General features: G+C 42.9%; 4 protein-coding genes across 11 annotated transcripts in view; 1 reads left to right on the forward strand and 3 right to left on the reverse strand.

Moving 5' to 3' along the window:
- The first annotated feature begins 303 nt into the window (after window positions 1–303).
- LOC115565465 (uncharacterized) lies at window positions 304–2,324 on the forward strand. 2 transcript variants are annotated; one of them, XM_089263154.1, is made up of 4 exons: window positions 304–427; window positions 479–1,465; window positions 1,533–1,732; window positions 1,792–2,324. In XM_089263154.1, the coding sequence occupies exons 2-4, from the start codon at window positions 554–556 to the stop codon at window positions 2,072–2,074; spliced, it is 1,395 nt and encodes a 464-aa protein (XP_089119280.1). In that variant the 5' UTR covers window positions 304–427; window positions 479–553; the 3' UTR covers window positions 2,075–2,324. The 2 variants fall into 2 exon arrangements, with proteins under 2 accessions (XP_089119280.1, XP_089119279.1); XM_089263153.1 differs by having other exon boundaries at window positions 304–1,465.
- Window positions 2,325–2,511: 187 nt separating this feature from the next.
- Window positions 2,512–4,368, reverse strand: LOC115565466 (uncharacterized). Its single transcript, XM_089264026.1, has 3 exons — window positions 3,256–4,368; window positions 2,989–3,188; window positions 2,512–2,929 (listed from the first exon to the last, which is right to left on the reverse strand). The coding sequence occupies exons 1-3, from the start codon at window positions 4,171–4,173 to the stop codon at window positions 2,647–2,649; spliced, it is 1,401 nt and encodes a 466-aa protein (XP_089120152.1). The 5' UTR covers window positions 4,174–4,368; the 3' UTR covers window positions 2,512–2,646.
- Window positions 4,369–4,391: 23 nt separating this feature from the next.
- Window positions 4,392–5,892, reverse strand: Gr2a (Gustatory receptor 2a). 2 transcript variants are annotated; one of them, XM_030390177.2, is made up of 4 exons: window positions 4,900–5,892; window positions 4,738–4,806; window positions 4,577–4,666; window positions 4,392–4,523 (listed from the first exon to the last, which is right to left on the reverse strand). In XM_030390177.2, the coding sequence occupies exons 1-4, from the start codon at window positions 5,890–5,892 to the stop codon at window positions 4,434–4,436; spliced, it is 1,242 nt and encodes a 413-aa protein (XP_030246037.1). In that variant the 3' UTR covers window positions 4,392–4,433. The 2 variants fall into 2 exon arrangements, with proteins under 2 accessions (XP_030246037.1, XP_089120153.1); XM_089264027.1 differs by having other exon boundaries at window positions 4,423–4,666.
- Window positions 5,893–11,711: 5,819 nt separating this feature from the next.
- Window positions 11,712–17,635, reverse strand: part of futsch (microtubule-associated protein futsch) — a 115,200-nt gene continuing 109,276 nt past the window's right edge. For 5 of the 6 annotated variants that reach the window (XM_089263234.1, XM_089263230.1, XM_089263232.1 and 2 more), the window contains exons 8-9: window positions 11,994–17,600; window positions 11,712–11,933 (exon numbers count right to left, since the gene is read on the reverse strand). In XM_089263234.1, coding sequence (XP_089119360.1) covers window positions 11,764–11,933; window positions 11,994–17,600 — 5,777 coding nt within the window. In that variant the 3' untranslated portion in view covers window positions 11,712–11,763. The remainder of the gene's footprint in view (window positions 11,934–11,993; window positions 17,601–17,635) is intronic. The other variant, XM_089263235.1, reaches the window with a different exon arrangement.

Below are 17,635 nucleotides of genomic sequence, written 5' to 3' on the forward strand. Positions count from 1 at the left end.
CTGTATTCCTGTTCATTGTAGCCACTAACTGCCTCATGATGTGCCGGGATATCCATGATATTAGAATTTTTATTAACAACGATCGATGCACATGTGTCGGAGCTCAACCTATGCAATTAACTTTTGACTAACTTCGCCTGCTGCTAGAAGAAGGCCACGATCGACATGGCTGTGTTGAGCTCGGATTTAATACGGGTCTAGTCTAAGCTAGTCTAATTAGCTATCTGAACAGTGCTACATAACTTGGCGCCTACTGCGGTTATTTCTAGCTAACACAAATGTACATCATATTTTTCGTAGTCTCAAAGTGTGCTGCGCTTCTAGTTTCTGTTAGCATATAAGTAATCATCGACCAGGCCTTGCATCCATTTAATATCTCAGTTCGTATGTCACAACACACAGCAATTTAAAATACGTAGATGTATAAGTACGTAGACACACTATTTATATCAAACGTACTAATTTAGAAACCATTTAGGGAAGCACTTTGTAGAGATTAAGTTTTAGTGGAATTGGATATCCGCCGTGTCATCGTACAAGTAACAACAACATTATGGACTGTCAGGACAAAGGCCCTGCAGAGGAGCCTCCCAGAGCTGGGGAGAAGACCACAGGCATTACCACATCTATGACGACTGAATCGGCATCGATCGAAGAACTCTTTGAAATCATACGCGAAGCCCCCATTGGGGACAGACACGAGCCGACAGCTAGTGTCAGTGAGCAAACCATTACCATGCGTGAAAGCGAGGAGCCAACGGCAAGCTCCTCTCTCACCCATCCCTCGGTCGATGCCCCAAGCAACGAAATCAACAACAGCTTGGTGGCTGTGGTCCAGCGCAGCGAATTCGCTAAGCTCTTGATGCGCCTGGGCGAAGAAGGTGACGGCGATGCAAACCAGATTGTAATAGAGCTCCTCAACTCTAAGAAGCAAGCAGAGAAGGCCACATCTGTTATCGAGCGCGTATCCGAGAACCTAATGCTCTTGCTACGCACCCAGACTCTAGCTGAAGCGGGCATCATCACAGGCAACGAGCGCTATCGCTCCTTCAAGTCGGTTCTGCAGAATTACGCAAAGCTCTATGCGGCCAAGCGATTTATCGAGAAACTCCCTATGCTGGGACTCTCGTCACATTCGACCCAGGGCCACGATCAGGACCAGAACGAGAACGAACAGGCTCTGGCTCGCATGGTGGCCGACGAGGTACTGCAGATTCCCGAACTACTGCGCCAGCTCTGGGCCTCCCTGGAGAAAATGGAGTTCTTCAACGAGGACACTGCTTACAAAGTTTACTTGGAAGCTCGCCGCCATCCCCAGGCAAAAATTCTCCGTGAACTGATGTTAACTCGCATCTCGCGTGTCTACCTTTGCATTGTCAGCTCTGCATCCTTTCTCGACTTTAGCGAGCACGAGCTAATCCACGTGCTCAACAACTGCTACCTGAGTGTCAACTCCGAGATTGAGGTAAGAGTAATGCATATCTTCTCCCGATTTATGTTAGCTTTATTCATTCTCTATGATCGCTTTCCAGATATTCCTCTCGGTCATCCTCTGGTTGGAGCACAACTGGTATGAGCGTAAGAACTGCGCTGAGCGGGTCTTGAGTGGGGTTCGATTCGGCCTGATGCCCACCTGGTACCTCTATACTCTGGATAGAACCAATCGCTGCAATCACTTTGCCAAGGTCATCTATAGCCAGGGAGTGCAAGATCTTTTGGAAAAGGGTCTAGAGTATGTGGATCTTTACCCAGGATTTGTCATGCCTATTAAGTCGAATTTTTCCGTTACAGGGAAGCCTTGGCTTTGCGTTACAAAAGTGCTCGAGCTGCCAGCTCCAGGAATGTGGAGGCTCCTTTGCCGCGTGACTGGGTTGCTGACCCCGAGTGTCGCCATCACCACAAGTGCCATTGCGAGCGATTTGTGTATCCGACATATGATGTATTTAAGGACTACCTAGCCAGGATCATACGGTCTGCACCAAATTACTGGCGCACTCTTCGGCCTGCCCAGGAGGTCTACCGGAAGGTCCTCAAGTGCTGCGCACCCCCCTACCAGACACAGCGGCGATCCTAAGCAAATCGTTGACATCAGTTGTCTATTTCTCTACATCGAACAAAAAAGCTCCCAAATTTATTGTTTTACCTATTCCGGCGTGCTTAACTGCAAATCATTTTAAAGTGTCTAATAAATGTTGGATTAAGTTGGGAATCGTTGCAGCTCAACTGCAAAAGCTGTTAGGACCGCAAACACACACCATGGATGTTTCAATAAAATTTAAGTGGAATCAGCTGTTGACAGCTGTCGTTTGTATTGAGTTCATAAATCGAATGCGTTGTAACTGCTAGTTAGCCAATTTATCAATTATGGAATATGCCTATGCCTAAATCTGTCTATAGATAAACCTATATCATGTCATGCTGATAATTCTCTCAAGTTTATATAGTTGAAGCAACTCATTCTACATTTTCTTTCCCATTTAGCATCCATTTCTTAAAGCAGAGACGTAAGTATTGAATTGGAATTTTGAAACATTTATTAAACACTTAAATGATTTGCGGTTAAGCGTGCCAGGACAGATGAAACAATAAATTTTGGACCGATTACAATTAGCGAGAGAGATGAGACAACTAATCTCAGTAGTGTGATTAATTTCGTTGAGTCTGGCAGGGGGGTGCACAACATTTGAGTACCATCCGGTAAACCTCCTGGGCTGGGCGAAGAGTGCGCCAGTAATTCGGAGCACATCTTATGATTCTAGCCAGGTAGTCCTTGAACACGTCGTATGTCGGGTAAACAAATCGCTCACAATGGCACTTGTGATGATGACGACACTCGGGGTCAGCAACCCAGTCACGCGGCAATGGAGTCTCCATGTTGCTGTTGGAGTTGGGAGCTCGAGCCTTTTTATAACGCAAAGCCAAGGCTTCCCTGTAATGGAAAAATTCGACTTAATAGGTATGACTATCCCCAGTTAAAGATTCACATACTCGAGACCCTTCTCCAAAAGGGCTTGCACTCCCTGGCTATAGATGACCTTGGCAAAGTGATTGCAGCGATTGGTCCTATCCAGAGTATAGAGGTACCAGGTGGGCATCAGGCCGAATCGAACCCCACTCAAGACCCGCTCAGCGCAGTTCTTACGCTCATACCAGTTGTGCTCCAACCAGAGGATGACCGAGAGGAATATCTGCGAAGAGATCAGAGAGAATGAATAAAGCTAACATAAATCGGGAGAAGATATGCATTACTCATACCTCAATCTCGGAGTTGACACTCAGGTAGCAGTTGTTGAGCACGTGGATTAGCTCGTGCTCGCTAAAGTCGAGAAAGGATGCAGAGCTGACAATGCAAAGGTAGACACGCGAGATGCGAGTTAACATCAGTTCACGGAGAATTTTTGCCTGGGGATGGCGGCGAGCTTCCAAGTAAACTTTGTAAGCAGTGTCCTCGTTGAAGAACTCCATTTTCTCCAGGGAGGCCCAGAGCTGGCGCAGTAGTTCGGGAATCTGCAGTACCTCGTCGGCCACCATGCGAGCCAGAGCCTGTTCGTTCTCGTTCTGGTCCTGATCGTGGCCCTGGGTCGAATGTGACGAGAGTCCCAGCATAGGGAGTTTCTCGATAAATCGCTTGGCCGCATAGAGCTTTGCGTAATTCTGCAGAACCGACTTGAAGGAGCGATAGCGCTCGTTGCCTGTGATGATGCCCGCTTCAGCTAGAGTCTGGGTGCGTAGCAAGAGCATTAGGTTCTCGGATACACGCTCGATAACCGATGTGGCTTGCTTCTTAGAGTTGAGGAGCTCTATTACAATCTGGTTCGCATCGCCGTCACCCTCTTCGCCCAGGCGCATCAAGAGCTTAGTGAATTCGCTGCGCTGGACCACAGCCACCAAGCTGTTGTTGATTTCGTTGCTTGGGGCATCGACCGAGGGATGGGTGAGAGAGGAGCTTGCCGTTGGCTCCTCGCTGTCTGTCATAGTGAGGGTTTGCTCACTGACACTGGATGTCGGCTCGTGTCTGTCCCCAATGGGGGCTTCGCGTATAAATTCAAAGAGTTCCTCGTCACTGCTGAGTTCATCGATCGATGGTGTTGCCGTTGTCGTGGGTGAGTTTATTCGGGTCTTTTCGTCGTCAGTTGTGGGTACCTTACCAGGGACTTTGCCCTGACATTCCATGTTGTGCTTTTAAATTGTAACTCGAAATAGGTCCAGTCTAGATCGCGATGGCGATCAACAATCTTGGACAGGTGTGAAAGGTGTATAAATGAGTTCTACTTACTTATTCGTTTTGTACATGAATAGTTTTGAAAATAGATTCAACTGACATTTGTGTACAGCCGTTCTAATGGGCTACTGGAATATTACATGAGTTTATTTATTATTTCAGATCAAATGTACGGAGATGACTAGCACACAGACTACTATGATATCAATTTCTATCCGCCGGCCGAGCCGCTGTTCAGGCTGCTCTCGCTCATGTGAAACTGGATGAGGATAATGAGATACGTAGTAGTGGCCCCGACAATCTGAAACGGATACCATGAGTAGCTGGACATCTGCTGGAGCCACGCCCACTCACCGTGTAGAGCAACGTGCAGTTGACATCGAAGAAGCCCGCAGCGCTGAAGTGCAGACGCTGGTGCAGCAGCTGCAGCGAGAACTGAGTGATCTGTGAAGCAGACATAGGTGAAGACAGACATAGACAGACTGCAAGACAAGTTCGAAACCGAATCGACTCACTAGAGCGTTGTGTGCATCCTTCTGAAGATCCGTGCGAATATGGTGCAGACTCAAGGCCAAGCGCGTTGTCTGCAAGGAGAGAGAGAGAGAGAGAGAGAGAGAGAGAGAGAGAGAGAGAGGGGTACGTCAAGCACGTTCTCTTGAGCCCGTTCATCTACTCACGCAATAGGAGACACGTTCGCATAGCAGTGCCAGGATGAGAACGTTGCTCATGTGCGGTGCGGTCCAGAGGGCGCTGCCCACGATCTGCATGAAGTCGTAGGGCGAGGCGGCGAACTGGCGAAAGTTGAGGAATATCCAATAGCAGTTCGAGGTGATGGACAGAAAGTCGTTGCCCAAGTTGACCAGCATGGACAGACCGTAGCAGCGATTCAGCAGGGCGACCAACATCCACAGGCTCTGATACAGTTTCCGGGCAGCCAGCAGACGCTGCATGCAGGCCGCCGCCGCCGCCGCCTCCGTCTCCATGTCCAGCTTCTCGTTGATGGTGTTACAGATATATGGCTTCTCCGGCAACGCCTCGTGCAGCTGCAGCGAGTCGAGCATGCTCAGCAGGAGCTCCAGGCGCTGCTGCACAATCAGGATGAACGTGTAGATCTGAAAGTAGCGCAGGCCGCAGACCAGCAGCGGCAGCAAGTAGCTCAGCCAATAGACCATGAACGAGATGTCCACCGATAGCATTTTAGCGAACAATATGAAGCCCTGGCTAACCACATAGCCGGACAGCATATAGAGCGCCCGCCGGCCCATCTGACGGCGCAGTTGGCCATTGTTCACGTCCAGCTGCAGCAAATTGACAAAATCCAGATCGATCTGGCGCAGCTGCGCCACAAATTGACTCTGCGCTTGCCACTGCCAGAGCTCCTCCAGCAGGGCGGTGGCATGCGCCACCCGGATGCCAACCAGCTGTATCGAGTCCACCGTATGCCCAATGTGCGTGGCCTCCGTGCCCACGCCATTGGCCTCGACATTGCGACTGGCATCGAGCAGCCCGTACAGCAAGTACCCGATGGACAGGAGCAGCACGACCCAGCCGTAGAGCAGCAGCCAGCGCGAACGTTTCTGCTGCCGTGCGGCACTATCCCGGCGCCAATAGCACAGGCAGCACAGTTGGCAAACTCGTTGCAGAGGCGCCAGTGCATCGGCAATGTCCATGGCGAACTATTGACTCGCTTTGGGCCGACAGCGGCTCACATATATGTGGGTCTATATATATACGTGAGATAAGGAATGCGCTTATCTAATCACAACTAATTGCAATTTTATGCTTATTAACTCTTTATTTCTTTATAGCCAATGCCGAAATCTGCTCAACACTCTCTACTATGCTGGCCGCGAGACTAGTTCCATTGCCATCCTGCAACCTAACTCCCTGCGTAGACTGAGGCCCACTTGAGCAGTGGACGGAAAAGTGCTCGAGTGACCAGCAGGCCGGCTGCTTGGCCAGCTGTCCGCGCCCTCATCAATCATTATCAATATAAATTAACGCATTTCAATGTCAACGAGCTAAATGGCCAACTGACCCCGCAACATATGTATATCACATTTGGCAGATAAAAAGGTGAGCCACATGCGTCTTGCTGACGCTCAGGGTTGATTAAATATTTATGCCGAGCGAAGTCGGGACGTCTGTGGCCAGGTACCTTTGCTAAAGGGAAAGGGCGCTATAAGGACTCATTTGGGTTTACGCCTAAAAAGCATGCGGATATAAGAGAGCTGTCCTTGAGCTTTCTTTGGGCTCTATCCTTGAACTCGATTGGAACTTAGGAAAACAATAGGGTAGATATTAAGATTGGCATTTATGATGAAGAAATATAATGTAAAATATATAATTGAACTACGTATATATACTTATATAATAAATATATATTTAATATATAAGTAAATTATATTATTATTAATTATATACTTAAATAATAAATATATATTTAGTAAATAAGTAAATTGTTTTTTATTCGACTTTTTTTGTGCTCTCTATCCTGAGCTTTACTCCCTAAACTCCAAAATCTATATCTAAACTCTATCCCTAGACGATTTTGAAGGCCTTATGTTCACTAAATATAACATAGTATGTTTAATATAGTGGATTTAATTATACTGGATTCGGCTTACACATCGATCTCTGGCATCAGCCGAAATTAGGATCCATTCTTCATGTAGATAGTCCCTAATGATTTTGTTGAGTCAAGCTAGATCTAGTTATAATCATGATATAACTACATTCACCCATGGGTATAAATGTATATACAACTGTATAAATGTATTGAATGCGAGTACATCACTAATATTTATAGTTCTCAATGTTCCCGCTCAGTCCAACTGCAGTTTGAAATAAAACACATTGAAGTTTCACATAAATACCTTTATTATAATTTTTAGATTTGTTTTTCTTTGGAAATAGTTCTTGAGATAAGCTTGATTTGACTTTTTCATAAAATGTAATACATATATGCATTTAATTATTTATTTATTCATTTTTTGTTTCTTGTGGTTTTCTTTTTGGGATTCTCTTTGTAATTTCCATTTTCGATTTCAATTACGGCTGTTCTTTTGTGTGGGTGTTTACTGTGTGTGCTTGTGTCTGTCTTTCTTTTTTAAACACTTTCTTTGTGCTTGCTTTCACTGCGCTATCTCTCTTCCATTCTACATTTAAGAACCGTCTTCTTCTTCTTCTGTTTTGTGCACGCACTTCATCTGATCTGATCCGATGCCCTATTTACCTGTCTATGTGTATGTGTGTCTGTGTGTGTGTTTTTATAATTTCTATATCGAATAGAACCCACTGTAGCGATATATAGAATAATTTACTTTGCGTTTTTCTTTGTTTTTTTTTTTCGGATTTTCGCTTTTTTCATAGTATATATATATATATTTTTTTTTTTCAACAATTTTCTGCAGGTTTTTTTTTTTACTAATGATTATATAGTAGTCAAATATAATAGATACACCCACACATATGCATATGCATATATGTGTATGTATGCACGCATGTAAATTGAAGTATATTTGATTTAAATAGAAGCTGCTAATAGGTTAAAGCAAATTCATATAGCAAATTTAACAAACAAATTCGTCATTATCTTTCCTTGTTTATGGGGTATACACTCATAATCTTGTATATATGTATGTATATATAAAGTTAATACGTTAATACGCTTTGTTCTTTGGATAAGGCAATGGATACATAATAGATATATACTGAACTGATTTCTCAGCTGACAAACAAAATTAACAACAAACATTTAAAAAACATTTGCAATATAATTCAACACAGATAAATTTAACTTTTGTTTCTGTTTTTGAGTTGGCTGGGAAGCTGCCTCAGAGCTTTCGCTCGTCCTTCCTCAACTCAACTTGTGTGGGGGCTTTAGAAAATTATTTACTTTGAGCTTATAAGCAAACATCCATACATTCAAGTATATAGTGTATATAGGTTGTTTATGCATTTTTCAAATATATATATATATATTTATTTATATATATATATATTATGTGTGTGTGAGTGTGTGTGTACATATATAGTATATGTCTATAAGTGTTTTTTATATATTCGTTTTCAATATGCTTAAATTTGGTTTAAGCGCAAAAATTTTATTGGAAAATAATACAAAAATTTTTGCTTCAGACATAGAGTATTGTAATAGCCTTTTGGGGTTACACACTTATATGTCTGTACTCGTATATTCGCACATGAAAACCAAATATGAAATAATATCAGAGTTCCATAAACATACCGGATCTACCGACTTATGCTTCGGGTACTCGGTGTCGGATTTGGTTCTCTTTTGAGAAAATCAATTGTTAATATATAAAGTGTTAAATTTCCTTACTCATAAAATTTATATATATATAAAAAAAAAATTGATTAGTTCTTCAATCGAATAGTATAAGTTTCTTCTTCTTCTTCTTTGTTTTTTTTTTTCTTCTTTTTTGGTTTTAACTTAAATGTCTTTTTTATTTTGTATTATAGTTTGTAATTATTTATAAAATAAGTTTTTATGGTGCTTGTACCATTGACTTTGTTTATAACTTTTCAATGCCTCTTCAATTATATGTCATATATTCATTTTATTTTTTAAAATTTTGTTTATAATTTGTAAATCCCTGTCTAAAGCTGTTTGCTAGTAGTCATAAAATAATTTCCATTTATTTATTTCGCTTTTATTATTTTTATCACTTTATATCATATACATACATACATAAACATGTTGACTATTTTTATGTCGCAAATTAAATTTTAATTAGGCACCAAAAAAAAAAAAAAAGAAAAAGTTTCCAAAATTAATAAATAAAATTAAAGAAACTATCACATGCGCGTTTTTGGATCTTTTGAAAAATATTATTTACTAATTGCTTAAGTGGTTTGTATATATGTAAGTGTAGTTTAGATTATAAATTGTTTTGTTAATTTTAAATTTGTTTTGTTTTTCATTTTTGCTTCTTCTTCTTCCTGCTTATCAAAGTTTTGTAGACTGGACGGTAGCCAGTTGTTTGTCGACTGTTGCGCCTGGTTGTTGTTGTTGTTGTTGTTCTTTTTGTTGTTGTATATAAAAAGCAATTCAATTTATACATATGTATATATATATATATATTATTGAATTATTTACGTTACGCTTGCGTTCTTTAAAAATCGGCTTTATATATGTATGTATATCTTAAAAAGTCTGTATGTCAAATATCAATTTGTAATTCAATCAAAAATGTTTATTCAATTTTTTATCTTTATTCTTTTGGACTATTTTCTTTTTTATTTGACTTTGTAAATTTCTTGCAGTGGCCTCAAAAATTTGCATTGAATTTTTTATATTTTCTGTAATATTGCGTGTGCCTTGTTGGTTTTTCCTTTTTATTTGTTGCTATTAATTTGTGTTTATGTTTTAAAGGGTTTTTGTTTAGGTTTTTAATTGTTTTGTTTGTATTTTTTTGGTTTTTTTTTTGTTTTTTATATTTTTTGAAATTTTTTATTCTATGACTATGAAAAAGTAAAAAAAATATAGAAAAATAACCTTCATTCATTTAGCGTTCATCATTTAGTTTTGTTTCACAATATCTGGTTTAATGTCACCCTACCCCCAAGCTCCCATGCTAATCAGACCCAATCAGACCCTCCCTCGTAAACCTTACATAGTAATATATATCAGCATTAACACCATCGCATCATCATCATCATCATCATCATCAACCTTATCACCAACAACAGCAATCAGCATTTGTCAATCTCCCCACACACATTGACATCAGAATAGAGCCTATATATTATACATATATGTATATCGAACCCATATGACTTCCAATTTGTACCACAGACACAGACCCGGATCTAGCCCAACAATGCGACGCTTCCACCTCAATCGATATTTCTGCCAGACTTTTGGTATGATTATATCCTGTTCTATATAAGTGTACGTATGATCTATAGTTTGGATTATATATGAACATGTCCATGTATATCTCATTTTCGACCATTTGTATTTTGTATTTCTATTAGGTAAGTCTTTCTGCTGCCCGGCTGCCAGAACAAAACATCAACTCAAAATGTAAAATGTGAAAAATGGAAATATTATAATCAAATAATATAATCCAGTGTCAAGTGTTGGTTGACATTTCCAGTATTCCATTTATATAAATATTTATACATATATATGTTATATGATATATCATATTTTAAGACCTTTGTATTGTTCATTTGTTTGTTCATTTCGGGGAGGCACATTTATCTAAGGTTTCGTATTATTCATTATGCTTGGTTCGTAGCTGTTCGATTAGAGTTTTTCTTTAATTTATATATATTTTGTATACGTTTTCATCTTCTTTGTATTCATATTCGTATTAAATTCATTTGATTTAGTTAATTAGAACCTTTTTATTTTAACATTTTGCTGTGCATTATTTCATATTATTTTGTGGAAAAAAAAACACATTTTCATTGCATGGTACATTCTGTGTTATGCGTGTGTGTGTTTGTGTTTGTGTTTGTGTCTGTGTGTTGTATCTTTAGAGCTATATAAATACTAGTAGTAGTAGAATATGATTTCGCTTTCGCCTTCTTGCGGCACATACACATATACATACATATATATGTTTTCTTGTATATATATTTTTATTTAAAATTCAAATATATGAGATATCTCAATAGTTGTTTTTTTTTTTCTTCTTTCATAAAAGTTTTACTAATACAAGAAACATGAATAATATTTGTAATATACTTAGCATTTTGTAACCTTTTTTTTTTTGGATTTTTAATGTTTTTTTAATTTTTGTATAATTATTTTTGGTTTTTGTATATTTTTGCTAAGCGGTTTTGAAAACATTTTTGATCATTGGATTACTATGCAAGGTAGCTTGACGTTTAATGAAAGCAACAAATACAATAAACACTCTATATATCGGTATAGGACTTTACGATATTCATCATTATAATTTGTTTCTGGCACGTAGCGCTTGATTTTTTTTTTATATATATATTTTTTTTTTTTGCTTGTTTTGCATTTATTTTGGTAATTAATTTGTTTGAAAATTAATATCTATTAATTACCTTCTTTTGCTGCACTTGGAAAACGAAAGCAACAAAAAGCGCGAATAGACGGCATTGGCTAAACAAAATGGCGTCATCCAAGTGACCCGTTACTCCGCCATATTCAGCTTTTGTTCGATCATAGGTTCCAAAGTTGTTGTTCCTCTTTGGCGCACGGCATTTTGTATATTGCATTTTGTTGTTGTTGTTGTTGTTGTTGTTGTTGTCAAGCTTATGCTTCTTTGTTGTCATGTTCGTTGTTTTTAGTTTGATTTTTTTTTAGTCGTCATCGTTAAGCTCAAAATTGGAAGTCGTCATTTTGATGTGTGTGTGTGTGTTCTGTTTATTATTTTGCTGTTGTTAGGTTTACGAGAGAGAGAGAGAGAGAAAGAGAGTGAGAGAGAGGGGCCGCACTCAAATCTCTATCTATGTGTGGAAGTGAAAGTTTGTGGTTTTGCTTCTATTTAACTCGTTTAGTCGTCATCGTCAAATGCAATAAACAAGCCCGTGGCCTAGAACTCTAAGCGATATGCGGAGCACGAGGTCTCATGATCCTGCAAGTTAATTGTGCAGCGCGAAGCGGATGGCGACAGATCGATGCGGTGCTTGGCAAGCAGCTCCTCATTCTCGGCCACCCAGTAGCCCAGCACGTCAGTGTCATACGTCGGTATAATGGTAACTTCTGCAAAGCATAGTAAGTGTTAATGGTGTGCCTCGTCGCTGGCTCTCTGGCGGTACTTACCTAGCTCTTTGTCTTCCCAGGTTTGCTTGGCCTCCAGCAGGGCATCGTAGACCTGACGGCTAGGCTCAGTGCCGGAGAAGACGTAGTAGCGAGCACGGACGCGCTTGAAGAAGTCCACGTGCGCATAGTAGGAGTTGCCGTTGTGCGGCACATAGGTAAGATCCACATACACTGGTGCGGGCTTCTTAGCTTTGTTGGGTGACTCGCTACGCTTGCGCAGGTTCTTCTCATTGTTCAGTCGCGTCTTGGTTGCGACCAAACGACGCTCCTTCTTGGGTGTGGTGCGAATATCGGCGCCTTCGACCGGCAATGGTGCTGGCGAGGGTAGGCCGAGTGGTTTGCCCCATTCCTCAAGTCGATCCTTTGGCAGAGTGCCGGTAGTGCTGCTTGTGCTAGCTGTTGTTGTTGCTGTTGTTGTTGCTGCAGTTGTTGCTGCTGTTGTTGCTGCAGTTGTTGCTGTTGACGGTGTGGCAGCTGTTTGGCTGCTTTCAGCGCCAGTGGTGGTTGCAGTGCTTGCTGCTTGCTGGCTTCCACCAGCTGGACTTAGGGTGCCAAAACTAGCCAAGAGATTGTCGCCGCTGCGCACCTTGTGGACATCACTGAGAGGGAAACGTTGTCGCTCGGCAGTGCTGCTGACAATTTGCTCGACCTCTTCGGCCTTGGAAGGCGAGTAGGAGTACTTGGCGGTCACGGAAGACATCACCTCGGCGCCACGCGCCTGCACATGCTCCTCGAGTGCCTTCTGGAAATCCTTGTCAGCCTCATCCAGGAACTTATGTCCGGCCCAGGTTTGGCTGGTGCTCTCCACACTCTCCGACGATTGACTGGCTGGCGGTGAGTCTGTGTAGGTCATCAGCACGGCACCCCGTATCGGTATGGGCTCTGTGCTGGGCTTGCCATCAAAACTATCGGGAAGTGCGCCGTAGAACGAGGTTGCCATGGGATCCGCTGTGCGGGGTGGCAGAATGGCGCGCGCAGTGGAATGCTCTTCGCTGCCGTATTGAGGCGGTATATCATCTTGGCTGTCCTCGCCATCTAGATCCGAGCGCTTGCTCACCCCAGAGCTGGAGCGCTGCAGATCATAGCTAGTGCTGCGTGGTGTGCCTGGCAGGTCATCGTCGCTCAAAGCGCCGGCCAGACGCTCATCATCGCTGCCGGGCGTGCTGGAGCGATAAATGCCGCGCAGCATAGCCACCTCCTTGGGTAGCATTTGATCGCGCTCACGCTCGCTCTTCTCGCTCTCGCTGGTGGTGCGCGTTGTGGTTACCACGACCTTCTCGCTATCTGGCTCAGAGCTATCGGTTGTGGTAACTGTCTTTTGCTCGGTCACAATCTCCTTGCCATCCGCGGAGATGACCTTGGTGACTGTGGTTATGGTTGTCGTGATAATCTTTTCGGTGCTGCCGCTCAGCGCTGTGGTGCTCTCAATGCCACGCAGCTCGTGCAGTTCGGGCAGCAGCTCGCTGGAATCGACACCAAGGTCGGCTGAATCGGGCTCCTCCACTACACCTAGGGACCTAAGCTCGTCTTTGCTGACACGCGGGAATGGAGATGTTGGTTTAGGTGATGACTCTGGCGTCTCGGTGTGTGATTCACGCCCTAGCGGTGTTGGTATGGATTGACTTTCAGATGTTAAAGCACCAGGACTAGACTTACCACTAATATCTTTGGGCGACAATGGGCCCGATGTTGATGCAACGCTGGCAGCGCTAGACTCACTCTTGGCACAGCTAGAGCTGGTGGCCGCGGTGCTTGAGGTGCTTACTGGCTTAACACTGGGACTGACCGGTGCCGTTGGCGGCGTTTTGCGATCTGTGCCGTCCATTGTTTGCTCAGCTTGTGTTTGTGTCTGTAATAGTGTTATGGACTCTACTTTGGTTTTCGAGTCGGTTGATTTAGTTGTGGTAGTGGTGCTGCTGCTGCTCTGTTCAGAGGATTGCAGCAATGTGGTTGTCTTAGTGGTTGTGTCTGTGGAGGAAGTGGTTTTTGTCTCTTTGGATGCCTCATGTTCGTCCTCTTCCTTAGTCTCCTCTTCTTTGATCGCTCCAATCGTGTCAAGCTCCTCGGAGGGCTTATAGATGCTGGTCATCATGATGGTGGCAATGGACTTGGAGCGACTTTCCTTTAGACCGGCATGTCTGTCATCGTCGCTGTCCTCCTCAACGTCGCTGTGGGTTTGTCGACCCTCGCTTGTCTGGCTAAGCATCGACTCACGCCGTGACTCATCTGTGCCAACAAACAACGGCTTCTGTGAGGTGATCTCACTGGAGATCATCTTCAGACAGTCATCAGCGGTTTTGGTAGCTTCAGCGCTGAAGGTTTCCTTGGCAGAAACAATTTTCTCAGTTGCCAAAAATTCAGCTACCGTTTCCTTGAGACTGTCCTTTACTGATTCCTGAACAGTTGTACTTGTGATTTCCTTAGTTGAGGTTACACTAGTTGGCTTCTGGCTGCTCGTAGTTTGAATTTCGCTGACTATGGACTCGGATGAACACTCTTCGGACTGAATGAGTAGCTCCTCCATTTGGGATGTTGTCGTTTTTTCCGTTATTTTTGTAACATGTTCAGTATCTTCCTTAACGCTAGAGGTAACCAATTTTGTGATTTCCTTGTCAGTCAGTAGACTGGACAATGACTCGCGCCGTGAACTGTCCTCAGCCTTCATGCTGCTACATAAGGATTCGCTAATAGATTCTTCTTTTAAGTGAGATTGACTTATAACTGTCTTTGATGTTGTTGTTGATTCGCTAGATTTTTCCTCCTTTTTGGTTTCGAGTGTCGATATCAACACTGAATCGCGTTGGGACTCTGAAGTCTGTTCATCCTTGGCACTGATATGGCTGGCACTTGATGCTGGCCGGGAAGATTCAGGCTCTTTGTCTTTCGATTCCGGCTGGGGGCTTTTCTTTGTCTCTGATGACTGTTCGCTGACGTGGCTGGCTGCCGATCCTGGACGAGTTGCATCCTTGCTAGCTGTGACCGATTCATCTCCTTTCACGCTTTCAAAAACAGACATTTCTGACTCACGCCTGGAATGCGACTCTACACTGACACTTTCCTTCTCACTAACGTGGCTTACAATTGACTCGTGTCTGGAAACATCCTTAGATAGTGGCGGGGATTTTTCATGCTTTTGATCGACTTCCTCTTTCAAACTGGCCACTGATTCGGGTCGTGATGCTTCTCTTGAGAGAATTATGGATTCTTCCAGCTTTTCTTCTTTTTGGCTTGTTATCGACTCTGTTCGGGATGTTAAGGACTCTATTGCTCCCAGCTGGCTTGTTACGGACTCCGGCCTGGAAATATCCTTGGCCGATTCAATATCAGCCATTTTGGCAGCTCCTTCTCGGAGCTGAGCCTTCTCAGACTGTTCAATTTTGTCCTTCTCTTCAATTGAAATTGGCCCAGACTTTTGATCTGGTGATGACTTTTCAGACTCAATATCTACCTTCATCATTTTAATATCCAATATCTTTTCATCCAACGATAGGTCCTTTGCTGCACTCAATTTTCTCGAAAGAGATTCAGGTGTGATTGTTTTCAGATCATCTGTGGGATCAGTTTCAGGCTCAGCAGTTGTTTTTAGTTTTTCTTCCAATTGCTTCTCATTGAATCCTGGTATAATGTCAGTAATATCCTTGTCGGACTTTAATACCTTGGCTACATCGGCGACAATTTTGGCAACTTCTTCTTCTCGCGGCGAGAGGGGACGCATCGGTTGCTCTGGTATAATGGCTCCCTTTTCAGTAGGTGGCGAGAATCTGTGCTCTTCATCCTCTTCCTTGATATCGTGCAAAATACTCTCGTCGCGTTCGCATATGGTTACAGTAAATTCGGGTGAATCAACTGTGGTAATATGCGTTTCGCGAAGCTCTGAAAAAACACTCAAGTCTAGGTTACCCTTGGCGGTTGAATCTTCTGTCACTTGTTCTTCGGTTTTAGTTTCTGTTTTAGATCCCTCCAGTGACTCTGCTATTAGCTCCTTAGTACTTTCTAGTTTCTGGCTCACTGCATCAATTACAGTTTCGGCTTTTTTACTCAGCGTATCAGTTAGCGATTCCAGTGTACCTTTGCTCGAACTGATGGCATCAGATTCAGGTTGGCTTGTTTGTTGAATGATATGTTCTTCAAAAGTCGTAAACGATTCTAAAATATTATCGGCCACATCGACTGGGCTGGACGCCGTTAGTATCGCCCCGACAGTAGCGTGCTCGGCAGGCTTTTCTATTTCCATTGCTCCCGATGTTGTGTGCGAAAACTCGCCTTCAGCAATATCAACTGGACTGGACACAGTTGGATAGTTTGCATTCATTTCAGTAGATGTCAATATTAATGAAAGAGGTTCTTTTGATGCTTCATCAATTGGTGACGATGCGGTTTCCGCGACTGAAGTTGGACGGGAAGATTCCTTTGACTTCACACTTTCAGTTACTGATGCTGGACGCGATGGTTCCTTTGAGGTAAGCGGTAGAGACTCAACTTTTGTGCTCTCGACAATAGATCCACTTCGGGAAGAGGTATCTGACTTCTTGTCTTTGTCACTTTCTGGTTTTTCGACAGTCGATTTAGTAATATCATCTGCCTTTGGACTTTCAGCTAAAGATTCGTGTACAGATTCCTTGGGTGACTCATCTGGGATTTGTTCATCAACTGGCTTAGATGTTGACACTGAGAAGTCACCCTCAGCAACATCAATGGGACTTGAGAGGGTTGGAAAGTCGCTCTTTGATTCCATAGCTAGAACAAATGTCTCTTTTTTTATTATACCCTCGGATAGTATAAAATCTTTTGCTTCATCAATTGGTGAAGATACAGTTTCGCCAATTGAGACAGGCTTTGACGTCTTTTGATCTCCAGACTCTGCTAACTTTGGTGCCATGGAAGTTGTCACTGGGAAGTCACCTTCAGCAACATCAATAGGGCTCGAAAGTGTTGGATAATCACCCTTTGAGTCCAAATTTAAGATTAAAGTATTTTTCTTTTCATTATCCGAGAGTACGAAGTCTTTAGCTTCATCTATCGGCGAAGAAGCAGTTTCAGCTACCGAGTCTTGCGCAGAGAATTCCTTAGATAAACTTATTTCATGCTGTACACTTTCGGGACGTGATACTTCCTTGGTCTCTTCATGATCATCTTTAATAATATCTACTACCGAACCCGGACGTGTGGGTTCCTTGGAAGCAGGAAGGGACTTGTCATCTTTAAAACTGTAGGGCTTTATGCTCTCAACAACGGATTCCCTCCTGGAAAGCTCTGCCGTTTCATGCTCGTCTTTCACACTTTCTGCGACAGAGTCAGGTCTTGATGGCTCTTTAGAGGCAGGCAAGGATTTGTCGTCCTTCAAACTCTCAGGTTTAATGCTTTCTGCAACTGATTCTCTCCTAGAAGGCTCTGCAGACTTTTCGTCCTTAATACTTTCTGGTTTTTTAAGCTCATCCTTCACACTTTCAAGAGCAGAGCCTGGTGGTGATGGTTCTTTGGAGACAGGCAAACTCTCGGGCTTAATACTTTCTGCAACTGATTCTCTCCTGGAAGGCTCTCCAGACTTTTCATCCTTAACACTTTCTGGTTTCTCATGCTCGTCTTTTAAGCTTTCAACAGCTGAGCCTGGACGTGATGCTTCTTTGGAGACAGGCTGCGAC

This window comes from Drosophila navojoa, chromosome X, assembly GCF_054131105.1.
Source record: "Drosophila navojoa isolate 15081-1374.11 chromosome X, UAZ_NAV_1.0, whole genome shotgun sequence".
NCBI classification, from domain to species: domain Eukaryota; kingdom Metazoa; phylum Arthropoda; class Insecta; order Diptera; family Drosophilidae; genus Drosophila; species Drosophila navojoa.

Bases quoted from the DNA above. Each gene is read 5' to 3' on its own strand.
- LOC115565465 (XM_089263153.1), top strand. From the start codon at position 554: ATGGACTGTCAGGACAAAGGCCCTGCAGAGGAGCCTCCCAGAGCTGGG. The intron at 1,466-1,532 runs GTAAGAGTAATG...ATCGCTTTCCAG, and splicing joins GTGTCAACTCCGAGATTGAG to ATATTCCTCTCGGTCATCCT. The intron at 1,733-1,791 runs GTATGTGGATCT...TTTCCGTTACAG, and splicing joins CTTTTGGAAAAGGGTCTAGA to GGAAGCCTTGGCTTTGCGTT.
- LOC115565466 (XM_089264026.1), bottom strand. From the start codon at position 4,173: ATGGAATGTCAGGGCAAAGTCCCTGGTAAGGTACCCACAACTGACGAC. The intron at 3,189-3,255 runs GTATGAGTAATG...ATCTCTTCGCAG, and splicing joins GTGTCAACTCCGAGATTGAG to ATATTCCTCTCGGTCATCCT. The intron at 2,930-2,988 runs GTATGTGAATCT...TTTCCATTACAG, and splicing joins CTTTTGGAGAAGGGTCTCGA to GGAAGCCTTGGCTTTGCGTT.
- Gr2a (XM_089264027.1), bottom strand. From the start codon at position 5,892: ATGGACATTGCCGATGCACTGGCGCCTCTGCAACGAGTTTGCCAACTG. The intron at 4,807-4,899 runs GTGAGTAGATGA...CTCTCCTTGCAG, and splicing joins GCGAACGTGTCTCCTATTGC to ACAACGCGCTTGGCCTTGAG. The intron at 4,667-4,737 runs GTGAGTCGATTC...TCTGCTTCACAG, and splicing joins AGGATGCACACAACGCTCTA to ATCACTCAGTTCTCGCTGCA.